This window comes from Gymnoscopelus braueri (genome assembly GCF_963280865.1).
Source record: "Gymnoscopelus braueri genome assembly, chromosome: 2".
NCBI lineage: Eukaryota > Metazoa > Chordata > Actinopteri > Myctophiformes > Myctophidae > Gymnoscopelus > Gymnoscopelus braueri.
The window spans coordinates 57,336,509-57,364,351 of record NC_137604.1 but is presented as its reverse complement, the minus strand read 5'-3'; the positions used below and the strand labels follow the sequence as shown (position 1 = coordinate 57,364,351).

The 27,843-nt window shown below is 40.8% G+C and overlaps 1 protein-coding gene across 1 annotated transcript; it reads left to right on the top strand.

Annotated features, from left to right (window-relative positions):
- The first annotated feature begins 92 nt into the window (after window positions 1-92).
- Window positions 93-18,637, top strand: LOC308097829 (monocyte to macrophage differentiation factor 2). Its single transcript, XM_080445913.1, has 7 exons — window positions 93-320; window positions 13,041-13,122; window positions 13,260-13,420; window positions 14,196-14,270; window positions 15,544-15,645; window positions 15,807-15,876; window positions 16,465-18,637. Exons 1-7 carry the CDS (start codon window positions 307-309, stop codon window positions 16,666-16,668), a joined length of 708 nt encoding a protein of 235 aa, XP_080302039.1. The 5' UTR covers window positions 93-306; the 3' UTR covers window positions 16,669-18,637.
- The last annotated feature ends 9,206 nt before the right edge of the window (window positions 18,638-27,843 follow it).

The window sequence follows — 27,843 nt, the reverse complement described above, 5'->3', positions numbered from 1 at the left end:
GTGTTAGTGGTGGTTATATAGTGGTTAGTGTGGTTATATAGTGGTTAGTGGTTATATAGTGGTGATTATTAGTGTTAGTAGTGGTGGTTAGTGTTAGTGGTGGTTAGTTAGTGGTGGTGGTTAGTGTTAGTGGTGGTTATATAGTGGTTAGTGGTTATATAGTGGTGGTGGTCATGTTCTTGCTGAAGAAGAAAAGCGTGAACTGAATTTCTTCCCACGTCCATCCAACCATTCGGAGAGACACTTGAGGGAGCTTCGATCTCTGCTGACTGTCAACTGTTGCTTATTATTTATAATCCACTTTAAATGAATCTTGTAAGGTAGGTGGCTTTTATGTGTCTGTTTTTGTTTGTTGTTGTGTTTTTTAAGCTCTGTTTAATTTTAGTGAGGATAAAATGATGCTGAGGATGGATCAGGATGACTGTGGTACTGATGCTGATGTTAATGATGGTGACCATGGTAACGGGCCTATTTAAATGTCACCCACCATTATAATCCAACATCATTTACTCTAGTGTGTGTGTGTGTGTGTGTGTATATATAGGCTATGTGTATTACACTGTGTACCTTTTCTCTGTGGGGTTACTGAAGTAAGATTTTTGACACATTAATAATGTCCCCTTCCCCCTCCTTGTAAAGCCTCTTCACATCTTGTTCTGTCTCTCCCGTCCATCTCCAACCTGTTAGTTTTACTATGGGTGTTGCCTTGTTGTGTGAGGTGTGGTTGATCTTCCTGGGACAGAGACGGTGAAAGTTTCCTCATTTTACTCACACACAGCACAATCCTGAAAGTGAATTTCGGACTCTTTGAGAGTCAGTCAGTCATTTGGTTCCATTTGTGGACTCTCGGAGTAACAGATTAGCGTAGGATTGTAAATGTGTGGAAGATGTGTGAATGTAATAATAACACAGTTTAACACAGAATAATAACACCATTTTGATGACAGCTTTATTGCCACCAAATTAATATTTTGTCTTCTTGACAAATCTGGGTTGATCCTACAGTAGCACTCCAGTGTGGAAGTATAAACAATTTTTCTTCGTAGATTAGGGATGCAGGACATTGTCAAAACATCATACTAGCACATTGTGTGCTTAATATTGCCGTTGTGAAATTAAATTCTAATTTCACTTGTGTTTTCTACATTATTGTGTGGGGTGTTGTGTTTGTGCAGGTGGAGGGTTGGGATGATTATGTTTATTTATACAACAGGGGCATCATTTCATTAAAAAAAAGACACTACACTACTTAAGCCTGATTTCAAAAATAGCAAAAACTGCCGATCTACCGCGATGTGAGATTGTAGATTGGCTATTTTTGCAAATTTTGAAAAAAATTAATGAAAGAAGAAAAAGTAACATAACAAGTGTCTATAAGTATTTGATCTAAAATCAGATTAATCTGTAAAAAAACATTTAGAGGTGGAGGAGATATGAATAGAAGACCTGGATTTTGAACTTAAATGTGAAAGCTAGGGGGGGGGGTCTCAAATGACACCCCTGGTTGTACACTTGTGTAGGCCAGTGGTTCACAAACATTTTCTTTTCTTGTCAAGGACCCCCAAAAGGATATGTATTTGGCCGTGGACCCCCATCTCAAAAATATTTTGTTCCAGGGACGCCCAGAAGATGTGAGTTAAAAATGTTCGCATTACGAAATATATATATATATTCAAAGATTTGCTAATGTTCAAAAAATAGCAGATCTACAAGCTCATAGTGCGGCACGAAGTGACGCGCTATGAGCTTGTAGATCTGCTGGTTTTGAATAGTCAAAGTATAAAAATATGGACCCCACTTTGAGAACTAATGGTGTAGGCCAGTGGTTCTCAACCAGTGGTGCGGGGACCACCAGTGGTCCTTGAGGGGGTTCCAGATGGTCCCCAGCTAAATGATGGAGAGTTGGTAACCAAATGGACACTTACAGATCTTTAACTCTTGAGAGTGTAAAATGAAACCAAATGGACCCTTACGGGTCCATTTGGTTTCATTTTACTCTTTCAAGAGTTAAATTATTGTTAAACATCTGCATTACTTAATTTACAAGAAGTCACACAATTTGAGAATGTAGAAGAATTGTTATCTTGATCAACGTTTGCCTGTTATCTCTCCTATTGGTACCAACATCAATACAGCATGGAATTGTGGACAAAATTGTATCCAACAATAACAAAATATTCTTTGTTTTTGGGGTCTGAGAGGCTAAATCGCCGGTGGTCCGTGGCTCAAATGCCGAATAAATAATGGACCTTGATATGAAAAGGGTTGAAAACCACTGGTGTAGGCCTACTGTTTTCTACAATATTTTGTAGGGCGTTGTGCTTAGTGCAGGGAGGCTTGGGATGATTATGTTTATGACTTCAATAATATCATGATAGATTACAGGCCAGTGATGATGACAGACAACAGGGTGGTGTCTGAATGCTACATCTTTTCCTCTCGTGAAAAAGACAATTGTTTTGTGCCGTTTAGAGAATTGGCCGTTTTGAAAACTGGTTTGGATCTTCTTCTCTCACTGCTGAATCCCCCACACACACACACACACACACACACACACACACACACACACACACACACACACACACACACACACACACACACACACACACACACACACACACACACACACACACACACACACACACACACACACACAGTCCTGCTGGAGATTCTCCCGTTAAATCACCATGACACACAACAACACCAGCATCCATGCCACGTTTCACCCACCTTTATTACATACTGTACATAGCCAGGAACACACGCACACACCAGTTCATACCAGAATAAACTAGACACAGACCGAGATTTACAAAGTACATCACTTCAACGTCAACATAGAACAGGCTTTACCATTTACAATTTAGGCATTTAGCAGACGCTCTTAACCCATTTAGACCTGAGACCTACAAAAAATTCTACAACATGTCTTTTGACAGTTTTCTGAAAAACTGTTGTTGCTATATATCAGTGGTGCTCAAACCTTTTCATGCAAGGACCAAAAGCAGCACAGATTTGAGTCAAAAAATTTCATAGCACTCAGTGCCGCGCTATGAGCTTGTATACCTGCTATTTTTGAATAGCCAAAGTATAAAATATGGATAAAGTGGTTACACATGTGTTCCCGGTTTTAAAGGATGAATCCAGAGGGATTTACAGTAAGCAAGGCAAACAGGACGTTCATGAAAGTCCTTGCGGGCTTGTTTCCAATAAGGCCCTGTGAGCAATTAGGGGTTAAGAGTCTTGCTCAGGGACAAATTTCATTTCATCGACACATATGCTGGCGTGGCCTGGAATCGTACCTGGGGCAACCAGGGCCTCTGGCTCCCTAGGCGGGCTCACTAACCACTCAGCTATGGCCGCCCCCAGGTAATACATCAAATGCATAGAGACAGACAGTAATCTAGGATCGTAGGTAAACCATGAACCTATCATCAGTCTAAACAGTGCACTATGAAAAAAAATATGAATCCGTACATTTAAACTATACAAACTATAGGATGCCAGGCGTTCCAACGTTAAAATATTGAGTAAGACTATTGGCCTAATTTATGCTCCGTCCTACTATGATGTATAAATCAGGTTTATGTCCTGTCCTGTTTTCTAACTGGAACGAGGTTTCCAGGTCCGACGACGCACTTCGCTGGGTGCTATGGACGATCAATTTAACCCATTAAGACCTGAGGCCGATTCTACAAAATGCCTTCTAAACCAGTAGTTCTCAAACTTTTTTGTGCCAATGACCCCCATCTGAAAATGTTTTGTGCCAGGGACCCCCAGAAGACAAGATTTGTGTTCAAATTATTAATTACAAAAAAAAAACGTACACGTGTCACAAAAAATGTTCCAAAATAGGAGATGTATTGCTGATATTGTGAGGATGACTATTGGTGCTTTCACTAAATATTTGCCCGTTGATATTTTTCTGATAAATAATCATCAGTAATAATGCCTAAATAACTTAAGTGGGTAAAGGCAAATAATAGCAGCTAGAACAGTCATGTGTGAGAGAATTACAGTAGAGCCTTTAAAAATAGGAAAAGACCACTGTATTATGATATTCAAAATTCCAGACGATATGTAGTCTCATATCATGATGACAATATACAGTAATGTCCATATATTGTCCAGTAGGGCTGCAACAATCAATTATTTTCTTTAACGATTATTCCATCGATTACTTTTTTGATTAATCGAATAATCGGGATATGCGTTTTCTTTATGTTATGTCCTGTTTTATACTTTGTCGCACTACAGTGTTCTGTAGAAATAGTTAAGCTTGTAGATCTATGTGTTTGTTTTTTACGAAGCTTTTCACATATAATTACAGGGAAAATAGGGATTGATTATTAATCGATTACGTAAATGGTTAGGCAGGGTTTACATTTGTATTAATCCGAGAACAATGGCTTTCATTTTAGAATTCTAACTTTCCAGGAATAGAAAGCCTGCAGTTTCTAATATTAGCTCGGATTCCCCATCGATGATGTCACTGGTAGGCGGGTTTCTGAACTGTCCACAGCCTTCCTATGAGACACAGAGTGACAAAATGGTACCATATTATAATGAGTAGTAATAGTGAGGACTAATTATATGAAGATAGGTTGAAAATGTGTGAAGTCGTCCTTTAAGCCATTAAGACCGGGAACGTCATTTTAGATTTCTTTGGGCTTTTCAAAAATAGCAGATCTACAAGCTCATAGCGTGGCACTTGGTGTAAAAATAGTGAATTATTTTGCAAATCTTTGAATATATATATTTTTTAAAGCGAACATTTGTAACTCAAAACTTTGCTTCTAGGGGTCCCTCCCTGGAACAATTTTTTTTTAGATGGGGGTCCACGGCCAAATACATATAATTGTGGGGGTCCTTGACATGAAAAAGTTTGAGCACCACTGATATAGCAAATAGCAACATGAGTATTTATAGGATTTAGAAGGCATTTTTAGATGCGTTCCCGTATTGAAAGGGTAAAAGACCTGGAATGTACCTGTGTCACTTTTTCATTTAAGCTAAAAGACATTATTTTACACTTTGGCTATCCAAAAATAGCAGATCTACAAGCTCATAGCGCGGCACCGAGTGCCGCGCTATGAGCTTGTAGATCTGCTATTTTTGAAAAATCTTGAAAATGTGTGCAAATCTTTGAATATATTCTTTTAAAGCGAACATTAACTCAAATCTTTGCTTCTGGGGGTCCCTGGAACAAACTATTTTGAGATGGGGGTCCGTGGCCAAATTCATATCATTTGGCATGAAAAAGTTTGAAAACCACTGATATAGAAACACACGTTTTTCAGAAAACCGATTTAGAAGACATTTTGCAGAATCGGAACCTCAGGCCTCAATGGGTTAATAATCGATTAAATCAATTACTAGTTGGATTAAAACGTTGCAGCCCTAATTGCCCCGCCCTACTCTCTTATATATGTGAGTGGGTGTGCCAGCTTGTCCACTCAGGTGTGCTCCACACACACAGACAGACGGCACAGAGCCTCCTGTCCACTGTCCAGTTAGTGTGTGTTAGCCCTCTGGCTCCATGACCTGCTAATTATCAGCCAGCTTGATAAAATCATTAATAACACAGCCAAGCCTGCTGGGCTTTGGCACTGTACACACACACACACACACACACACACACACACACACACACACACACACACACACACACACACACACACACACACACACACACACACACACACACCAGAGAGATAGAGAGTTGGTGAGAGTCCAGGAATGGATGGCGGGGGGCAGTAGTAGTGTAAAGTATCTAAGTATATTTACTCAAGCACTGTACTTTATACAATTTGAGGTATTTTTGGGCGGTGAAACCGCCCCTATATGTGAGGTTTGGACAATTGCACCCCCACCTGCCCTGCGCTGTGATTGGCCACCAGTGTACCCCCCTAACCCTGCACCGTGATTGGCCAATCACAGTCTATTCAGGACTGTGATTGGCTAGTGAAACATGACACATGTGCATAGCCCTATAAATAGAACTATGCACTTAAAAAACACACATTTATGGGTTTTTTTAAGTTAGGGGTATACAATGGTTGGTCCACAATATTACTTTTCTTTAAGTGAACTTCCATCACTGTGATGACCACTGTGACCACACCGCCCACTTCACACTGGGTGTGTTTTTTTTACCTTATTGGAGTATTTCCAATTTTAAATACTTTTACTTCTACTCCACTACATCTCAGAGGCAAATATTGTACTTTTACTCCACTACAATTATTTGAAAACTTTAGTTACTAGTTACTTTGCCAATATAAATTATTATATTATAAAACATGAATTAACCACTTTATCCCCATTTTATACCTAGGATATTTGAAAATAGCCGATCTACAGGCTCACAACGCGTCGCGTTGCTTGTAGATCTGCTATTTTCAAACATTTTAGTACTTTTACTTTTGGTACTTTAAGTACATTTTGATGCCAATACCTTTGTACTTTTACTCAAGTAACATTTTGAACACAGGCCTTTTACTTGTAACAGAGTATTTTTATGTTGTGATATTGATACTTTTGCCTAAAATATCTGAGTACTTCACAGCACAGAGAGAGAGAGAGAGAGAGAGAGAGTTGGTGAGAGTCCAGGATATGTATGGCAGGGAGCGGGGCGGTCTAGGGAGGCTCTTTATTGGGGACAGACTGGCTTGTTTCTGTAGTATGTTCCTGGGTCAGCCTTTATTAATAGCGCAGAATGGATGTCAGTCTGACGCCTAATTTAGATGTTCGCCGTACGGCGGTGTGGTTCGTCTGCAAATAGGCTGATCTACATACGTACATCCTCCTCCTCGCAACGGGGCCGCCGTGATATGATTATATGCACCCGTGCGAGAGAATTAAGAGAGAGAGAGAGAGAGAGAGAGAGAGAGAGAGAGAGAGAGAGAGAGAGAGAGTACACCAAACAAAAGGATTCGTGAGCTGTGTTCATTTGTAATCTCCTCCTGTACCTGTGTGCGTGTGCGTGTGTGTGTGTGTGTTTCGATCTGCTAGGGCATTGGTTCTCAATCTTTTTCATGTCAAGGACCCCCAAAATTATATGTATTTCGCCGCGGACCCCCCATCTCATAGTTTTTACAGGGGCCAGTTCCTAATTGCAGCCACCTGTAAGTGCTTTTAGAGCGGTTTTGAAAGAGAATAAGGATTCATATTGTTGGTAGGGCGTTCTACATTTTTGTGGCATAGCAGTAGAACCCATTTAACCCCTTGCTAGAGCCTAATCTGTGTTGAACTTGATTTGTGGAGCTCCCTCTGGTGTTGTGTTTGTGGACGTCTTTAATGTTTTTGAAGTAGTTTGACAGGTACATGGGTGTCTTTGTGGTGTACTGTATCTTGTAGACCAGGCCCATTGCAAGTTGCTGTACTCTCATCTTTCTATATTTATTTCCGGGACATATTATTGAACATTTCAATCAATACACATTCATGTAAATAAGCTAGAAGCTCATTTCCATCCGTAGTCCCACATACAAATACACCACAGTGACAAATAGAGACAAAACAACATTCAACTGCTTACAAATAAAACATGAAAATACTATACCTAATTTAAGCCTAACTAACAACCTAAATACCTACTGTATAGTATAATACCTAGCCAATAGAAAATCTAAACCTATTTGGACACATCTAAGATTTAAAATGTATCAATGGCATGGGCGGCGCCAGGGGGGTTCAGCAGGGGCTAAAGCCCCCCCTGATGAAAGCTAAGCCCCCCCTCGGAGCCCTCCCGGACCACGGCACAACTATCTCCAGACTCTGGGCAAATTGTAGCAATTTATACTTTTCATATACTTTATATTCATAATATATTATTTGTATTAACTGCAAGGTGTTAATTACCGCGACTCAAAAGTCTCTGTATGAGACTGCTTCTCTGTGTAGTCCAAAACACTACTCTTGTATTATGGGCTGTCATCTCTTTGACAACGGCTTGTTGAGGAGCCAGGCAGATTGTTGATAGGGGTCATTGAGAGTTCAGAGTGCCCACTTTTTACTTTAGCTTTTGACCAGTGAGCTAGTGCGCTAGAACCAGTAGCCTACTTTTCTTTTTATGCAGCAGTTGTAGCAACAGTAGAAGCCTAGATTTCCAATGTGAATTAAAATGGTAGGCTCAAAATTCAAAAGAAAGATGGACTCTGAAAATCGGCTATTCAAAAAGGAATGGACTGAACAATATGCATTCATCCTATTATGCCAAGAGGCATGTAGCTCTAGTGAAGAGGCAGCGATCACATTTGAACTGAAGCCAAACAAAAAGAGGAATTGCAGGTAAAATCATGCACCCCAGTGATCCCACTCTCTTGATTCCAGCAGCCAGTAGAACTGAAATACTGGCTGCTGCAGATGATCATAAAAACATGCACAGTGCATTTTAGCTGTGACAGTGGATCAGTCCACTGGCAGCACTGTTAATGCTTAATGCTCAGTTGAAGGTGGCATTTAAATCATGTGTACAGGTACATAACTTATTTATGTTTGGCTTCTATATAGACATTGCAGCGGAATATTAGCTGCAACATAAAAATACAGTAACAAAACATTACACAGCCTAACAGCAGCAGCATACACAACAGTCAAGGCTACTTTAGTTATAGTTATATAAATATAGACATGAGTAGTATGGCTTGACCGACCATTGACATTTTTCTTCGTGGACCTTTAAGATTCTTATTTGAGTAACCTGATATATACAGTATGAAAGACAATGGACTGACTTCTGAGTAACAAACTAAACTATGAAATCTGCTTATTGTACATTCACAGAATTATTTTGACTGTGGTATAACACTAAACATTTAGTAATGTGTATTTATGTTATGTGGCCTATTAAACTAGAATCATTGAATCTCATTTGTCGTTATTAGTATTGTTTATCATTATGGTGTGTTTCCTGAATTAATTAGCCCCTGCTCTAAACAATCCAGCCCCACCCCATAGCTTCCCCAATCACAATTCTCTGGAGCCGCCACTGATCACATGTTTGAGACATTTTTGCTTTAGTTGTGTTTAGTAAAACTACACAAGGTGGGGCTGCTTTTGCACCTTGTGGGGCTTTTCCACAAGGTGGCTGGGAGGCTATTCCATCGTAGGCTTCCCTCGATGATGGAGAGGACAATCTGTGCAAAAGTGGTCTGCCTATGATGGGCCTCACAGTCTCCTCAGGTTTCTGACCTAGTGCCTAGAGCCTATTGTCTCTCTTCCTGTGGATAAAATCACACACTGGAGGAAGAGCCAGCTTGTAGACAAAGGAAAGACTTTTAAAAGCCTTAAAATTATCAAAGCTTAAAAGTGTATGCTTTTCCAAAATGCTACAATGATTGTATGAGTTTGGTTTCTTGTCTAAGACCTTGATTTACTCATACACAAAATCCAGAAAGTGAATTAGAGAAAAAATAAACAAATAGAGTACTTCCTCCACCAACGCTAACCACTGCCTGCTGTGGACGGAAACAGGAGAGGAGATGAGAGAGCTTATCTCTGCCATGCTAATGTAATAAGTGGCAACAGAAAACAGTGGCTTTTGAGTTCACCCAGGGTTGTTGACTTACTGGAATTATGGTTACTTTTCATTGCTGAGAAGAACTATTAAATATTCTATAATGTCGGGATAAGAGTATGTCTGGTGAAGCCTGACCGATTTTTGAGTCCTAAGACCACCGATTAAAGATGCTTCGTCCGATAATTTGTGAATAAAATAAATAAATAAATGAAGAACAAAAGAAAGTGCTAATGCTAAATCTTGAAACCAATCGAACAACTTAGATTTGATTAAGGTTTCTATTTGACAATATTTAACTAAACAAATAAATACAAATAAATGTATATTGTTTGTATCGGCTAAACCGATGTATCAGTCAGGCTCTAGTTTGTGATGGTGACAGGGCAGACGACGCAGCCTGTGCAGGCTTTGATTTCTGTCTTTAGGTTTTAGGTAGGGCTGGCAAAACCCATATTTAGAACCAATAACCAATTTCATCTTGCTCATGTAGGATTTGAATTGAATTGAATTAACAAATCAACAAAATATTCTAATAGTTTTCAGAATCGACTAAATAGAATATAGTAAAACATAGCCAAACTGCAGTGGTGTGAGCTTGTAGATCGCTACTTTTGACAAAAGAAAGTGAAAGTAATCGTAATTGTGGCTTAGCCCTAGTTTTAGTTGCCTTTGCGTAGCCCACTTAGCCCTAGTTTTAGTTGCCTTTGCGTAGAATGCCAGTATAGATGGTGCAGTACAGCAGTCCAAGGCCAGTGGATTAACATGTGAACACTCGACTTACACATATACATATTAAATGTGTGAGTGTGAGTCATGTTGTTCAGAGTCCCTCTGATCTTAGAACATCACACGTGTGTGTGTGTGTGTGTGTGTGTGTGTGTGTGTGCGTTCGTGGGACGTTGTTAAATCTAGGCCTCTTATGAAATCGTGCTCTGGAAGATGCAGCAGCAAAAAAACAGGGAGGGGTGTGTGTATGTGTGTGTTCGTCGTGTGCATGTGTGTGGGTTTTTGTGTGCATGCGCGCATGCATTTTCCCCTGTCTTTGTTAACCCTCCCATTCCCCTGACACGCGTTAATTTAATCACGTGGAAGAAGAAAGACAAGAGGTTCCATGGGGAAGAAAAGGATGGGTGAAGGGGGATGGATAAAGAAAAGACCAAGAAGAGACTTTTCTCTCTTTGGGGGAAAAAAAATACTTTTCTCTTTGAAAAAAAGAAAAGATAAATACAATCCCCCCCCTGCTCGGGGGTTTCCATGACGACAATGACATCACTGTCAGAGTGCCCTGGCTGTTCATGGGATTGTGTTCTTATCTAGAGGTGAAACACTTAATCCTAATTGATTTAATCGATTATAAAAAAATAACATAGATAATTCAATGAAATAATCGATTAATAATCTATTTCTATTTTAGGCATTTCACTATTATAGTCGAAAATCTAAAAATAGTGAAAATAACTGATCTATAAGCTCACTATGTTACAATGTTGTGCGACAAGGTATAAGATAGGGAATTAAGTGGTTCATTGATTTGATTATTAAAAAAAGGGAAATAAAATAAAACACTTGATTGAAAAATTGCTAATAAAATAATCGATAGTTTCGCAGCCTTAGATCTCGGTTGATGTAAAAGGAAGTGTGTGTGTGTGTGTGTGTGTGTGTGTGTGTGTGTGTGTGTGTGTGTGTGTGTGTGTGTGTGTGTGTGTGTGTGTGTGTGTGTGTGTGTGTGTGTGTGTGTGTGTGTGTGTGTGTGTGTGTGTGTGTGTGTGTGTGTGTGTGTGTGTGTGTGCGTGCGTGCGTGCGTGCGTGCGTGACTGCCTGAGATGAAGAAGACACACCTATAACTGTCGCTGCTTCAGTCGGTCCGTAGTTACGAGCTGTTGCCAGGCAACAGCAGTCATGGCAACAAGTTGAAGCGGATCAGGCTTGGTGGGAGCGTTGCTAAGAGAAGAGACAGGATGGGTGGGTGTGTGTGTGTGTGTGTGGGGGGGGTCTGTAAGCAGCAGCAGCATCCGCCCCAAACCTTTGTTATATAGATATCGTTGCTGTCAGGCAGAAACCTCTTATCTCCATAATTTAACTTTTTTTAGTTTTTTTCGTAAATTAATTAACGCCCTACTTGATCATACTACAGCGTCACACAAAAGCATCATAAGTAGCGTTTCAAGCTTGTAGATCTGATACTTTTGATGCTTTTTAATTTGAATCCTGAAAAGTAACAGTTTTGGACATATGAGGTTTCCCCCGGACAGAGACGATTATGTAAATATATATATATATATATATATATATATATAATATATATATATATATATATTTTCTCTGGACTGATCCATTTGCACTTTGTGTTGTCGTTTGTTTCTCCTCCCACCATCTTGACTTCCTGATCCCATACCTCCCACATCCACCCATAAAACTCCCCCATAAACTACCTTATGCTTGATCAAACATTTTTGCTTTTTAGTTTTTTCCCTTTTAACACTGCTTGTACTTTACGTTTATTTCTGACTTTGATACAGTTCATAGAACTGTATTCTCCATTTCTTTGTTTAAAATGAATTGAGGGCTTGGGGTGTGGGTGGGAGAAGGTGGGCAAGCTAGCTGTATCTGTACATGTGCGTATTGTGTATTTGTATTGTATGTAATGTTTTACTTGTGTATAGGACCCCCTCTAAAATGAGGAGCTGAATCTCAAGGAACATCTTTAGAACGATATACCTTCATTTGGAACGATGCGATATGTTTCGATTCAATGATTTAGTCGATGCGATACATGAACGATACAGGACAGGTTCATTTAGAACGATACGATTCGATTCAATGATTTAAAATCGATATAGTAACTATTTATTTACCCAAAAATTCTGTGTGAAAAATAAATACCTGGATACTGGATATAAACCCTTTCTCTTTTTTCTTCTTAAAATTGCACTTAGTACTTAGTATTGATAAGTTGCATTGCAAAACGATTCGCTACGATACGATATTTTGCTGTTTGCATATCGATATAGTAGATCGTTGAAAATTAAAAAAATTCAATGCAGTTACTATATCATTACACCTCTACTCTCAAAACATTCTGACCATTTCTAACTCAAATCTTTGCTTCTGGGGTGTCCCTGGAACATAACATAATTTTGGGTGGTCCTTGACATGAAAAAGTTTGAGAACCACTGATATAGAAAAGGGTTAGGATTTAGAAGACATTTTGTAGGATCGGAACCTCAGGCCTTATGGGTTAATATTTTACTGTATACACTAGACAAAATATCTTCCTCACTTAGTTTACCGTATTGTAACCTTCCAAACATCCCGCCTATTCTGTAATCACCATTATTTTCACCACTTTCAACCTGCTGTCCCTGTTTCGGGCTTTTCATTATAGCCAGAATCTGCATTTTTCTTTCAAAAAAAAAAAAGAAGAAGAAAAGGTTACAAAGAAAATAGCAAAAAGAATCTACAAGTTTGTGAGCTTGTGATAATAAACACTAATGCTGTGTTTATCTGATCATTGCAGATTTATGAACAATCGTGTTCCTTCCAATAAGAGATACCAGCCCACCGACTATGAGCACGCTGCCAACTGTGCCACACACGCGGTAAACACACACACACACACACACACACACACACACACACACACACACACACACACACACACACACACACACACATCATAATGTGAATAAATGTGCAGCGTTGACAGTGTCATTTGTCTTGGTTAAACTCGGTACAGTTATGGATCATCCCCAGCCTGCTGGGCAGCTCAATGCTGCACTTCCTGTCCGAGGACCGATGGGAACGCGTGTCGGCGTGGGTGTATGGGGCGGGACTTTGCTCGCTGTTCATCATCTCCACCGTGTTCCACACTGTGGCCTGGAAGAAGAGTCACCTACGGTACACGCACGCACGCACGCACACACGCACGCACGCAAGCACACACATATTTGAAATATGCATTTATGTCCACATAAACAGAAGTACAACAATGCCTTGTACAAAGGACATAAACACTAGGAAAACAGCCAGTTACAAAGTGCCTAGACGGCAGAACATTGTTACATGACAAGTTGTCAGACAACGCAGTCATCAATCATGGGTAAAGGAAACAACGCCCTCTCCAAATTGAGCGGCTTCCTATAATAGCTGACACTGAGCACTACCTTGCTAACTGTTTGGCCCTCCTTTTGGAGAGGCCGGCTATTTGAAGGCCCCTCACAACCAACTTGTGCACGTGTGCCCTAGGCTACCTGTAGCCTAGCTCTGAGACGATGATATTTTAGTTATAGCGCTTTGGTTAGAAAGACTTCCTTTAAGCTGTAATCAAAAGTACAGCCGACCTCGAGAATGAAGCCATTAAGACACCATCAAGGCACCGCCAAAATACATTTTAGTCGACTAAATCAACTGTAGATTTAGTCAACTATAATCTTATGATATTTAGTCGACTAAAACTAGACAAGAACTAAAACATTTCAGATGACTAAAATATGACTAAAACTTTAAATTTAGTCTTTTACATTTTATTTAAAAGACTATGACTAAAACTAAATCAAAATTTGCTGTCAAAATCAACACTACTGTGCATTCATGTCACTGTGTGCATTGATGGCTGATGATGCAGGTGATTCAGCATGCAGGCTGGAACGTTGACATGTTCTTTGTCTTCCAGGTCTGTGGAGCACTGCTTCCACATGTGTGACAGGATGGTCATCTACTTCTTCATAGCGGCCTCCTACGCACCGTGGTAAACACACTATCCGGCCTGTTATGTATTTATTTATGTGTGTGTGTGTGTGTGTGTGTGTGAGTGTGAGGGGGCATCTTCCAAGGTTCCATACGTTTCAGTGCCCCAAGTTTTACAGGAAAAAAAAAGTGGAAGAGCCAATCGGCTGTCTGCGCTCAGGGCTCCTGTGATTGACAGAAGCTGATTGGCTCTTCCACTTTTTTGGTTTCTGCAGAGCCTTCCCTCCATAACCTAAAACTTTCCAGAACCTGTGAAGTTTTCCATTATAACCGGTATCAGGGAGGTACTTCATAAAAAAATAAAGAATTTAATATAGCGGGAAAAAAATATGATTTACAAGCTCACAGTGTGTCGCATTGTGATGCTCTGTGAGGTTGGAGTAATTGTTGAAAATTTAGAAAGTACAAGTTCTGAGTTGGTACTACCAAATTAGTAAAACAAAAGAAAGTAAGCGCTGCCTGGGTTCAATCAAAGTGGCTCAAAACAGGTGCTCTTCAGTGGAACAGGTATAGGAATAGAAGCAAAGGAACCCAAAGTTCTGCTTGTGGTGAAGCAGACTGTAGGGAAAGACATACTGAGGCACTCCGTCTTCAGGTGAAAAAATGTATAATTCATTTTACAGATGAGCGCGACAACAGCTGACCGATGGCGTTTCGACACGTGGGTCTTCAACAGGCTCTGTTGAACAGAGCCTGTTGAAGAGTGTCGAAACGCGTCGGTCAGCTGTTGCCGTGCTCATCTGTAAAATAAATTATTTACTTTTTTTTCACCTAAAGACGGAGTGCCGCAGTATTTTTTTTCCTTACAGTCTGCCTCACCAGTCACCATAAGCAGAACTTTGGGTTCCTTTGCTTCTTTTGTTAGTACCAAGTTAGTACTACAAAATTAGGTTCTAAGAGCCCTAATTAAAACCAAGCCATAACGTGGGTGCGTGTGTGTGTGTGTGTGTGTGTGTGTGTGTGTGTGTGTGTGTGTGTGTGTGTGTGTGTGTGTGTGTGTGTGTGTGTGTGTGTGTGTGTGTGTGTGTGTGTGTGTGTGTGTGTGTGTGTGTGTGTGTGTGTGTGTGTGTGTGTGTGCGTGTGTGTCTGTGTCTCCCCAGACTGAACCCGAGTGATTTACTGTACTGTACATACTGTATGAGTGTGTCTCTGGACTGATCCAGTGGCTTACATACTGTGTGTGTGTGTGTGTGTGTGTGTGTGTGTGTGTGTGTGTGTGTGTGTGTGTGTGTGTGTGTGTGTGTGTGTGTGTGTGTGTGTGTGTGTGTGTGTAGGCTCAACCTCAGGGAGTTGGGGCCCTGGGCGTCTCACATGCGCTGGCTGGTGTGGGTCATGGCCTCCGTGGGAACCACTTACGTCTTCTTCTTTCACGAGAGGTTAGCTCCGCTGTCTGTCTGCCTGTCTGTCTGCCTGCCTGTCTGTCTGTCTGCCTGTCTGTCTGTCTGCCTGTCTGTCTGCCTGCCTGTCTGCCTGTCTGTCTGTCTGTCTGTCTGTCTGTCTGTCTGTAATCTCTCTAACGTGTCTGTCTCTCCTGCAGGTATAAACTCATGGAGTTGATCTGCTACACGGTGATGGGCTTCTTCCCTGCGTTAGTCATCCTGTCAATGGTGAGGGTCCACCAATAACCCTGTGTCCCATTTCCTCCTCCCTATAGTGTAGTGATGCGCGGGTCGACCCGTAACCCTTGGGTTACCTAACCTGACTCCAACATGTGTAAAAAAAAAAGTATTAAAATTTAAGTTAAAATATGGAGATAAGAGGTTTCTCCCCGACAGGCGACAGCAACGATATAATCTTTCACTGGTATATATTTTTCCACAACAAATGTAGCTGCATCCTCCACCAGAACAGTTGGGTTTGGGAGAGGGCTCCCTGTCTCACCAAACTGACGTCTGACAGACAAATGTTCATTTCATAGAACACTTTCTGTGTTCTGGAAGCCAGACCCCCGCCCGGTGCCCGCCCACCATGGCTCACGCTGTTGTGGCGACTCGCCAAATTAAACCCATTCAATCCGGGAATGCATCTGTGTCATTTTAGATTTCTTCGGCTATTCAAAAATAGCAGATATACAAGCTCATAGCGCGGCACCAAGTAACTAAAACTAGACTAAAACTTTCAGATGAATTTTATTCAAAGAAATCTGCTGTCAAAACCATCACTGGTTGTGTGTTCCCTTCCCTTCCCTCCTTCAGCCGGACCAGGCGGGACTGTATGAGCTGCTGGCCGGAGGAGCCTTCTACTGCCTGGGGATGATCTTCTTCAAGAGCGACGGCATCGTGCCCTTCGCTCACGCCATCTGGCACCTGTTCGTCGCCATGGGAGCCATGGTACACTACTACGCCATCTGGAAGTACCTCTACGTGCCGCCCGTCAATCAGGTCCAGACGTCCAGATGACAGCATCGGTGACCTCAGAGCAGGAAGTGTTTCCTTGTGTATTTGTGGAAGTGAAAGATGACAAAGTGGAGGATTTATATATATATATGTGTAACAGAGTGGTTCACAACCTCAGTCTGATGGCCTGAAACTCTAATATCTCCCCCGAGCTATAGGGAATTCCCTTCGGCTTAGTGGTTAAGATGTTGGCTTTCCATGTGGGAGACACGAGTTCGAATCCCGGGCGTTACAATGGTGCCGTAACCCGGATCGGGTTCCCCCGTGGGAGGAGGTCAAAAGGGGGGTGAGTGTAACACAGTGGTTCACAACCTCAGCCTGATGGCCTGAAACTCTAATATCTCCCCCGAGCTATAGGGAATTCCCTTTGGCTTAGTGGTTAAGATGTTGGCTTTCCACGTGGGAGACCCAGGTTCGAATTCCGGGCGTTACATATATATATATATTAGGGGTGCAACGGTTCACAAAATTCACGGTTCGGTTCGATGTTTTGGTGTCACGTTATTCTGTTCAACCACCTAGTGTATATGCATAGGCTATTTGAAAATCTAACAAATGTGAACATTTTCATTACACATTCCGTTCAAAGTGGGTTAAAAAAAAGCTCTGTAGAAGCTATTTCACTGTTCACTATTATGGACGTTGGGGTAAGAAAAACAAGCGCTCAAGTGTTGTTGTGAATGGGTATGGTGCACCAGCTTAATATGTTGGTGTGAAGCTCTGTATTTTAGTTCTAGAAAAAAATGCTAAATAAATTGGTTAATTCCGGTACAGGACGTTTGGTTCGGTACGCGGCCATTCGGTTCGGTACACCGGTTCGGTTCAGTATTTTTACACCCCTACAATATATACGTAATTTTGGCCCACAGTGAGTGAAGCTCCTAGTTGATGGCTTTGTGCGCGTGTAAAGTAGCGTACGTTAAACGGTTTGCTGGCAGTAGACGTTTATAACTACTCAAGTACTGTGTTATAATATTTATATTTATAGGTGTATTATTTCAGGTGTTATCATTATTTATATCAGGTGTTATTTTGGTCCGATTCTATAAGGGAACTGTCATACAAGTCGTGTAGTCATATAGATTGCCATATTATGATATTACCATTTCAGCTCAGAGGCTTTGGATAGTATTATTATGTTTTTTATTATAACTGAATCTACTTTCGTACACTGTACGATTAATGGCTATTATATGTACGGTGGTCTACTGTGCGATGTTCTGTAATCAGATCGTAAACGAATGTTAACAATCTGATATATATATAATAATGGACACAGACATACTAATGGTCTATAACATTTTAAATTCATACCTTGTCATATGCCAGTGTCCCATGCCGAAAATTGTAGATCTACAAGCTTAAAAATGCTATTTTTGGCCTGGGACACCACCCTACGACAGGGCACAGATTAGGCACCTGTCCTGAGGAACCACCCCTAGTGCTTCCGCTCTTAAAACAAGCTCCATATACAGTTGTGATTATTATTACGCTTAGGTACCGAATTATGAACTTTACTGTTGTCGTCGGTCTCCTAGATCTGCCATGAATGTCATCATCGTTAGTATTCATAGAAGATATATTTATCTTTTAAAGTATATTTTTTATTCTTAATCAAGCAAGTCTACTAATATTCTGATCTTATCCATCGTTAGTGGACTCTCCCATCCTCTCCATCTGAATCGAATGATAGTTATTTGAGAGATCAAAGTATTGTGACTGAACCTCACATTATTCAACACTGCCAGAATACAGGTTTTACTGCCAGAATTCATAGCACATAATATAACTGTTGTTATGCCAACGCTATGGGTTCAACACTTGAAAGGAAACTGAAGCTAATATAGTATTGTCGAACAATCGGGCCCAATATTATAACATCTCAGGCGTGTGTGTGTGTGTGTGTGTGTGTGTGTGTGTGTGTGTGTGTGTGTGTGTGTGTGTGTGTGTGTGTGTGTGTGTGTGTGTGTGTGTGTGTGTGTGTGTGTGTGTGTGTGTGTGTGTGTGTGTGTGTGTGTGTGTGTGTGTGTGTGTGTGTGTGTGTGTGTGTGTGTGTGCGTGCGTGTATTTCTATAGTAGAATTTGAGAAATTTACATTGTGAGGACCTGATTTTCCTGGTTGTTTTATGGTTAAAAAAAGATTTGGGGATTTATAACAATTAGGAAAAGACTTAAAGGGTAGGGGTTAGGATTAGGCATTTTGAGGTTAGGTTTAGGGATTAGGATTGGAGTTATAATCCGTGTACCTCAGTTCGTTCAGTTGATTTTCAAAATGAAATGAAACTAATTTAAATTAACTTGTCGCAATTTTCCGGCTATTGTTTAGCAATTTTCTGAAATTTTCAATGCTATCGTAAAATGTTGAGGTCCTCACGAGTATAGTAATAAAAATGTGCATGTGTGTGTGTGTGTGTGTGTGTGTGCGCGCGTGTGCGTGTGTGCGTGCGTGCCTGTGAAATCTTAACTCCCATCGATCCAAAGCCTCAAATCGGCTGAGTCTATGTTTACACGTTAATGCATGTATACTTTGAAAACACAATACACGTACGTAAATATACTATAAATAGTATATGTAGTATAAAACTGAAATGTGTAAGAAAGGTTTTTGAAATGTGTGCAGTGCTATATGATGATATGTGTTTGATGTGAAGGCACATGTTCTATTGATAGAGCTGAGGTTTGTTCGCTATGACATATCATTGCTGTCGGGTGTGAACCTTGAATGTCCAAAATAGCATTACTTTTCACGAAATGGATCCAATGTAGTTATTATTCAGTCACGAGCTCTTGTTAATACTTTTAATTGGTTAAATATCTATTAAACAACAACCTGGCAATTGCATTATAGGCACGATTTTTCAAAAAAATATCAGATCTAAAAAACTCAACTATTGTCGCTACTTTTGCATTATATTAATAATAATAATAATAATACATACAATTTATATAGCGCTTTTCTGAATACTCAAAGTCGCTTTACAGAAACAAAATAAAAACAACTTTATTTGGAAAAAAAGTATTTAAAGAACACAAAAGAAAGATTAAAGAAATAAAAGGGGGATTAAAATTAGGTAGGGAATGCGAGTCTGAATGATACTGTCATACGACAAAGTATTAAAATAGGGCATACATTTATGAAGAAGAAAAAAACGATGATATATGGAGATGCAAGGTTTGTGCCGGACACAGTGGTTCTCAAAATGCGGTCCAGGGACCCTCAGGGTTCCTAATGGACCCTTACAGGTCTGTAACTCTTGACGGTGTACAAATGGTTCCATTTGTACACACTCAGAGTCATGGGGGTCCTTGAGAAGCACTGGTATAACTCATGTTATATTGGTATACCTGAGGTTTGTGGAGACAGTGCATAGCAAGACAACCAAAAGTTCTTGTTCAGTTGTAACTAGCGCACTTGTCAGCCCTAGAGCGTACAAGGTCTGCAAGCTATACAGAAATTCCCCAGAAGTTCTCTTGCGTTAAAAAAAAAAAAAAAAAGACAATCCTTCTTTATGTCTTACCTCTCCTTTTCGTGGGACTCAGGATTCGGATGAGTTCAGAGCTTACTAAAAGGTATTGACCCACATTGAAGTCACATTCTTCTAGCAGACAAACAAGCCTGTTTTTTTGGGGGCGGGGGGGGGGGGGTCACTGTTTGTATAGCAACGACAGCGTTCAAATGCCAACGAAGCGGTTAACTACGAAGTAACGAGCAGATGAAATGCCTAATTTATATTCTAGTCCTAGTAAGGTGTTGCTCTCCGACAAGAACTGATTTTTAGCTTGCAGACAAAAGTTCCATACCAGTCATTATAACTGACACAGGATGACTTGGAAGACATTATTGTAAATGTGACAGTGACAAAATAATGCCATGACATGTAATGTCACTGCGTTCTCTTAACGGGGGATATCCGTCCCTCCCCACTGCTGCCTCACTGCCTCCTCTCAACAACAGACGTTGGGGGATCGGATACATTTCCAATATTTGAGCTGTGTTTGTTTGTAAAGTATGTATATACTTTTAAGCGTTTACTCAAACCTGTCAGAAAACACAGGATTGATTACCGGAATGCTTTTTCCCCACACACTGGGAGAGTATACCGTGACCACAAGTTGTTCGACTGGTCTTATACTGGCAAGTTCAATCAAACTGAGATTAAAGGGATCTGAAACCTTATAGGGCTGATTTATTGTTTTCCACTTCAGGTTAAAGACTACAGTATTGTATTAGAAAGTTGCATCACCTCGGGGCAGAAAACAGCGCCGGTCACGTGGTTCATGTGAACTCGAAATAGTGACAAACACACATAGACTCCAGAGCATTCCGTAAAACTTCCGGTTCAGGGCTTTGTCACTATTCGCCAATAGAAGGCACTGTAGAAGACTGGCCCGATGAAGTGAACGGAGGTGATGCAACTCTCCTTATATGGCTCTGGTACACACTAGTGATGTAAGCAACACAGCTGCAGCTAAGCACTAAGGCTTGTTTCCATTGGGGTCCATGTGTATTCAATTCATCAAAAGAATCAAATTAACAATGGGTGTGTTAGATTTTAGGTGTGTCAATACTGTCTATCATGCTTGGACATTGGCCACGCCCTTGGCTCTGGACATGAAAATATAACACACAGCTATGTTGCTTACTAGTCTGCCATGTTTTTAATCTGCTGTATTTTAACCTGAACTGGAAAACAAACAAAGAAAATCATCCTGGCGTTTCATGACCTCCTTTAGTGTTTCCAGGGATCCTGGGTTAGGGTTGGGAATGGGAACCTTTAGAATTTAAAACGATTCCCTATTAACGGTCCGATTCCATAACGGTTCCCCTTTAACGATACCTATATGGTGGTTCCAAATGGACCCTTACAGGTGTGTAACTCTGAGAGTGTACAAATGGACCCGTACGGGTCCATTTGGTTCCATTTGTACACTCAGAGTTATGGGGGTCCTTGAAATTAAAAAAGTTTGAGAACCACCGTAATCCCAACCCTAGTCCTGGGTCCTCTGGTCCTGTTCTTTTATATCTAACATAGACAATAAAGAAGCCCTTACAGTATCTTATTTTCTATACAGCCTCCCCTGTGGTTTTATATATAAAGCCTCTCTCTGAAGTATTGTACAGTATTTCTAGCTGCTCTGTGGTTCTGGGAGCTGCTAAACTGTCATGTTATACAGAGCCTGCTCCGCTGGGGGGTTTCCCTCGGTGATAAATTATACTCTGTGGTTCTACTCAGAGCGTGAAGCTCAATTTATGCTTTGTTGTATATTGTATGACGGTGTGCCAAAAATAACTGTCGCACCGCAAAGTATGAATTAAGCATAACTGTATTTCCCCCTCCTTGGGAGAGAGAGAGAAAGAGAGAGCACTGCAAACTGATATGTACATGATGGGGTATTTAAATATCATATAAATGATATGGTTTGGTACTAAGGAGATCAGAGTCCATGATGCACCTCTCTCTCTCTCTCTCTCTCTCTCTCTCTCTCTCTCTCTCTCGCTTGTTTTAATATAAGTGACTGTGTCTGTGTGTGTGTGTGTGTGGTGCTCTTGTGTGTTGTTGATATTAAGCTTCAATGTGATGCCGACAAATGCTTGTATGTATCTTTTTGTATTCGTCCTTTAATAAAATAAAATAAAAGCTTTTACATCGAATATTTCATTGGCCTCACAGATTATAATTTTTCACTAATGTCTCGAAGACCATGCAGCTATGTAGTATTTCATATAAGATGTATAAGTGGCTGTTGTAAAGTAGGAGTCTCCTGTAGGAGACTCAAAGAGTCTCCATTGAATCTTCTACTGGAGACCCCTCCGGTCATCAAGTTATTGGCTCAGGAATGTGACAAAAACTAAAAAAATCTCAATGAATTCAAGGCTTCATGGGGTGTGTAATTGATAGAAAATAAGATGTTTTTTGGGTGAACTACTCCTTTAAGCTGTTGTCCTAAGTTGTCATCATACACCAGGGGGCGCCACTTGCTCTCTAATTAACTGTACATCCAACTCTAGGCTGTCCAGCATGTTTATTATGTCTAAGTTGAAGCATGATTTAAAAAAATAACTACGTTAAATGAAGTTGCACACCATTTTGATTCACAAAGGTTATTAAGGTAGTCTACTTATTATATTAATGTATTATTCTCATGAGGTGTTTTGCCAGTTGATAGGCCTATCGCCACTTGGCACCTGCTATAGCAGGTGGTTGATTACCCTAAAGGCCATCAAGAACAATTAATTAACAATCTGCCTCACCTTTGCTACAGTTTGCCTGTTGCCTAGTATCTATTGTACTATCTATTGTAAAAAGTGTTATGCAGTGCTTTGTCTATATGTTTTTAATGTATTAAACCTTAACAGCCTCTACTCTAGGTTGAGCTGGCTATAATTAAGCCTAATTGATCAGTGTCGCTTGCCAAAAAGAACAGGATCTCTTCTTGGATCTGTTATTTTTGGCAAGCGACGCCTTATTCTGCACACCTTTTAATGTGACGCTCATATAGCATTCGTTTTAGAGCAGTGGTCCTCAAAGTGGGGTCCGCGGGACCCGCAGGGGTCCTTGAGTGGGTTCCAGGGGGTCCCCAGCCAAATGATTGATAGTTAGGAAGCAATTGGACCCTTTTAGGGTCTGTGTAACACTCTCAGAGTTAGATTAACACTGATACTGCAGTGTAGATTTTGGGTCCCAGACAGTCCCATGGATCAACATGCCATTAGTTTTGATGAATTGAGTACAAAGGACCCCAGTGGAAACAAGCCATAGGCTTTCTTGGGTTTAAAATCCTCTTAGCAGACCTTGTATTGAACTGTACTTTCCTGTGCTTTTTTTTCTTTGCAAACTGCTAATAAAGTATTCAATCAATCAATCAAATTGCAATTAAAATGGTTGAGAATCACTGTTTTAGAGCAGCTGTTTCTCAAAGTTGGGTCTGGGGACCACAAGGGGAGGGAGGGGAGGGGAGGGGGTCCATTTGTTCAGAAGAACCACATGGTATTATTAATCATAGGTATATTATTATGCATTGGTTCTCAAAGTGGGGTCCGGGGACCCCCATGGGTGCCTTGGTGCTGGTGGGGTACCAGGGGGTCCCCATGCTAAATAAGTCAATATAGTGTCACAATCATTTTAACCACTTTAACCATTATCTTATACTTTGGCTATTCAAAAATAGCAGATCCACAAGCTCAGTGCGGCACCGATTGCTGTGCTATCGAGCTTGTAGATCTGCTATTTTAGAAAATCGAAAATTTGCGCAAATCTTTGAATATATATTTTTTAAAGCCAACATTTTTTATTCAAATCTTTGCTTAAGTTCTGGAGGTCCCTGGAACAAAATATTTTGAGATGGGGGTCCGTGACCAAATACATTTTGGGGGGTCCTATGACTCCTTGACATGAAAAAGTTTGAGAACCACGGTATTATTAGTAAGGGACCGGAGTGCCATCAGTTATTTTTAACTCTATGCATCAGACGGAGACACGTACGTAGCCTACGTTGAGCGCCTCGTTTGCGCATCAGACAGTATCAGGTGCGCCATACAGGCTGCACACACAGTGTGTGAGAGAGAGAGAGAGAGAGAGAGAGAGAGAGAGAGAGAGAGAGAGAGAGAGAGAGAGAGAGAGAGAGAGAGAGAGAGAGAGAGAGAGAGAGAGAGAGAGAGAGAGAGAGAGAGAGAGAGAGAGAGAGAGAGAGAGAGAGAGAGAGAGAGAGAGAGAGAGACCCAACCTGAGACGACCCAGTGAGGTCCAGAGGAGAGGTTCGGCTGTTTCCGTGGATGTTCGGGTGTGTGTGTGTTCTCTCCGGTGGTTGGTGGATAGGAAGGAATGCGGTCGCCGGAGGCATTGTGACAGCCAGAGCCAGTGGTCAGTGAGCAGCAGCACATTGCTGGACACTCCGTGGATGGAAACGGGCTGCTTCTTGTCGTTCAACTTAATAACAGGGGACCCCCCTCTCTCTAGCACCGTTATTTGGGGCGTTGTATTATCACAGAGCCCCTCCCGCGACACACGACCACATTATTAGTGCGTCTGTTTTTTTCACAAGGATTTTCTCTCAGGAGATCATGCACAGGAGGGATCCACAAGGATCCACTAGGCTTCCCCCAGATCCAGCAGCAGCATGGATCCATGGAACCACGCATTGCAGACAGTGTGAGTATACAGTGGGCTAATAGAGAGCAGGTGGACACTATAGACATGCACTGACCGGTTCATTCATTGATGGAAATCACAACTATAGCCTAATATGTCAACTTTTTAATTTTATTTTTTTAAGCATGACTTAATGTGTCTTATTAGTTGTGACAACACAGCATAGATGGACATTTAAAGCATCATCTAAATGTATATAGTCTATGTTATATATCTAAGTTATTGTGACGACCCAACAAATTTTGGCATTTTAGTTTATTATCATTTATTTACTGGACTGAGTGCATGAGCCACTATATGTACTACATTATTATGCTATACTGTAACTATAGCCAACAACAGTAGGTTGGTGTAGTGCTCTACTATAGCCTATAACGGTAGGTTGTATATTATAATAATAATATGAATAATATTAATATTAATAATAAATGTAATAATAATAATAATAATAATAATAATAATAATAATAATAATAATAATAATACTATAGCCTACAACAGTAGGTTGGTGTAGGGCTCTAGCATATAACATTAGGTTGTATATAATAATAATTAAAAAAAATAAAAATAATAATAATAATAATAATAATACTATAGCCTATAGTAGGTTGGTGTTAAGACTCTACTATAGCCTACAACAGTAGGTTGGTGTCACTAGCCTACAACAAACAGTAGGTTGTCTACTATAGCCTACAAACAGTAGATTGTCTGCTATAGCCTACAACAAACTGTAGGTTGGTGTGACTATGGCCTACAACAACAGTAGGCTGTCTACTATAGCCTACTGCCTACAACAGTAGGTTGGTGAGACTATAGCCTACAACAGTAGGTTGGTGAGACTATAGCCTACAACAGTAGGTTGTCTACTATAGCCTACTGCCTACAACAGTAGGTCGGTGTGACTCATCAGAGGATTAATTCCTAAGGATTTTCTCCTGCCTTCATGCCTTGTGTTGCCAGGTTGCTACCAGCGACCAAACTGCGACCCAGTGCCCGGCAGACCTACACACACACTTTGTCACAGTGTCTTTAAACACACCGTCTGTGTTCAGTGGGTCTGTGTGTGCGTATGAGGCTGCTCATGAGGAGGAGAAGGGGTTTCTATGTTGACCTTCATGTTCCAGACAAGGGCAGACAGACTGAGTTTTAGTCGCTCTTATGCCAGAGAGACAAAAGGCTATAATAAGAGATGTTATTGTGCAGCCTGGCTGTGTGTGTGTGTGTGTGTGTGTGTGTGTGTGTGTGTGTGTGTGTGCGTGTGCGTGTGCGTGTGCGTGTGTTTGTGTGTGTGTGTGTTGCGTGTGCGTGTGCGTGTGTGTGTGTGTGTGTGTGACATGGTTATACAGAATGTAGACCAATGTCCTCAGCTGGGTGGCAAAACAAAGGTGCCATCCCCAATATTGTGTGTGTGTGTGTGTGTGTGTGTGTGTGTGTGTGTGTGTGTGTGTGTGTGTGTGTGTGTGTGTGTGTGTGTGTGTGTGTGTTGCGTGCGCGTGTGTGTGTGTGCTGGTCCAGTGGTGGATAGTAAGTACATTTACTTGAGTATACGTTTTTTAAGTAATTTTTTTTTAGTATTTATTTAATAAATTGCAATCTTGTGACTTTTCGGTCAGCTGAATTTCGATTAGAAATATTGCACTTTTGACTCCACTATACATTTCTATAGGAAGGGACTCTTGGGACCCAAAGTTGCAAAAATTACGATTTAACCACCTATTTAATATATAATGAAAATAGCCCATTTACACGCGAGTGAGCTTGGTATTAAAAATGTACTTTGTAATTTGTACTTTTGAATACTTGAGTATTTACTGGAGAGTATAATACTTTGTGGACCACTGGGTCCTGGCCAAGGGTTGAATTAACTGCGGCCAAGTAGCAGATTACTGTGGATTAGCAGGCATTCTAAATAGTCACGTTATCCCACCAGTACCACTTAGTTAGTAACAACAACAGCAGCACATTTCAGACCATCATCAGCCAGATATTTGTAGAAATAATGCATTATAGCCTGCAAGCTATAGGCTACAAGCAGTGGTGGGAAAAGTACTCAGATATTTGACTTAAGTAAAAGTAACAATACCACAATATAAAAATGTTACAATTAAAAGGCCTGTGTTCAAAATGTACTTGAGTAAAAGTACAAAAGTATTGGCATCAAAATGTAGTTAAAGTACCAAAAGTAAAAGTATTAAGGTTTGAAAATAGCAGATAGCAGATCTACAAGCTCACAACGAGTCGCAAGTTCAATATTTGCCTCTGAGATGTAGTGGAATAGAAGTAAAAGTATTGAAAATAGGAAATACTCCAGTAAAGTAAAAAATACCTCAAAATTGTACTTAAGTACAGTATACTTCAGTACATTCCACCACTGAAGACAGGTCACATCAAATAGACAGCAGCCCACCCCTTCAATGCAAGCTGTGCTGCTAGAGGAATATTTTCAGTAGGCTTTAACTCAACTGATAATACATCCGTCGAAAGGGATGGGTTGGGGCAGAGCCATTTAAGGAGAGTTGCGTCGAAGGGATGGGTTGGGGCAGAGCCATTTAAGGACAGTTGCATCACCTCCGTTCACCTCATCGGGGCCAGTCCGAGGAGCCAACAGTGACAAAGCCCTGAACCGGATACTTTACGGAATCTCTCCCCCGAAATGTTTCAAAAACGTGATGCACCGGATCATCTGAGTTTCCTTGACCTTGAAAGATCGCTTTATTGTTGACAAAGCAAACAAAACAACATGGATGACTCGGATGCTCGATCAAAACAAGCCATTGACATGTTGACGCTGAACAGAATTAATAAACCTATACCTGTTGATGTGTTGTTCTATCCACCATCTCTGCATCAGTTTACTGCGAGCTGGGGGGTCCCTGGAACAACATATTTTGATTGGGATCGGCGGGCAAAAACATATGATTTTGGGGGGTCCTTGACAAGAGAAAGTTTGAGTACCACTGATATTATAGCAACAATAGTTTTTCAGCAAAATGAAGACAATTGTTGAGACATTTGACAGTTACAAAGTT

Coding starts and splice junctions, on each gene's coding strand:
- LOC308097829 (XM_080445913.1), top strand. Junction 13,421..14,195: donor TGGAAGAAGAGTCACCTACG/GTACACGCACGC, acceptor TTTGTCTTCCAG/GTCTGTGGAGCACTGCTTCC. Junction 14,271..15,543: donor GCGGCCTCCTACGCACCGTG/GTAAACACACTA, acceptor GTGTGTGTGTAG/GCTCAACCTCAGGGAGTTGG.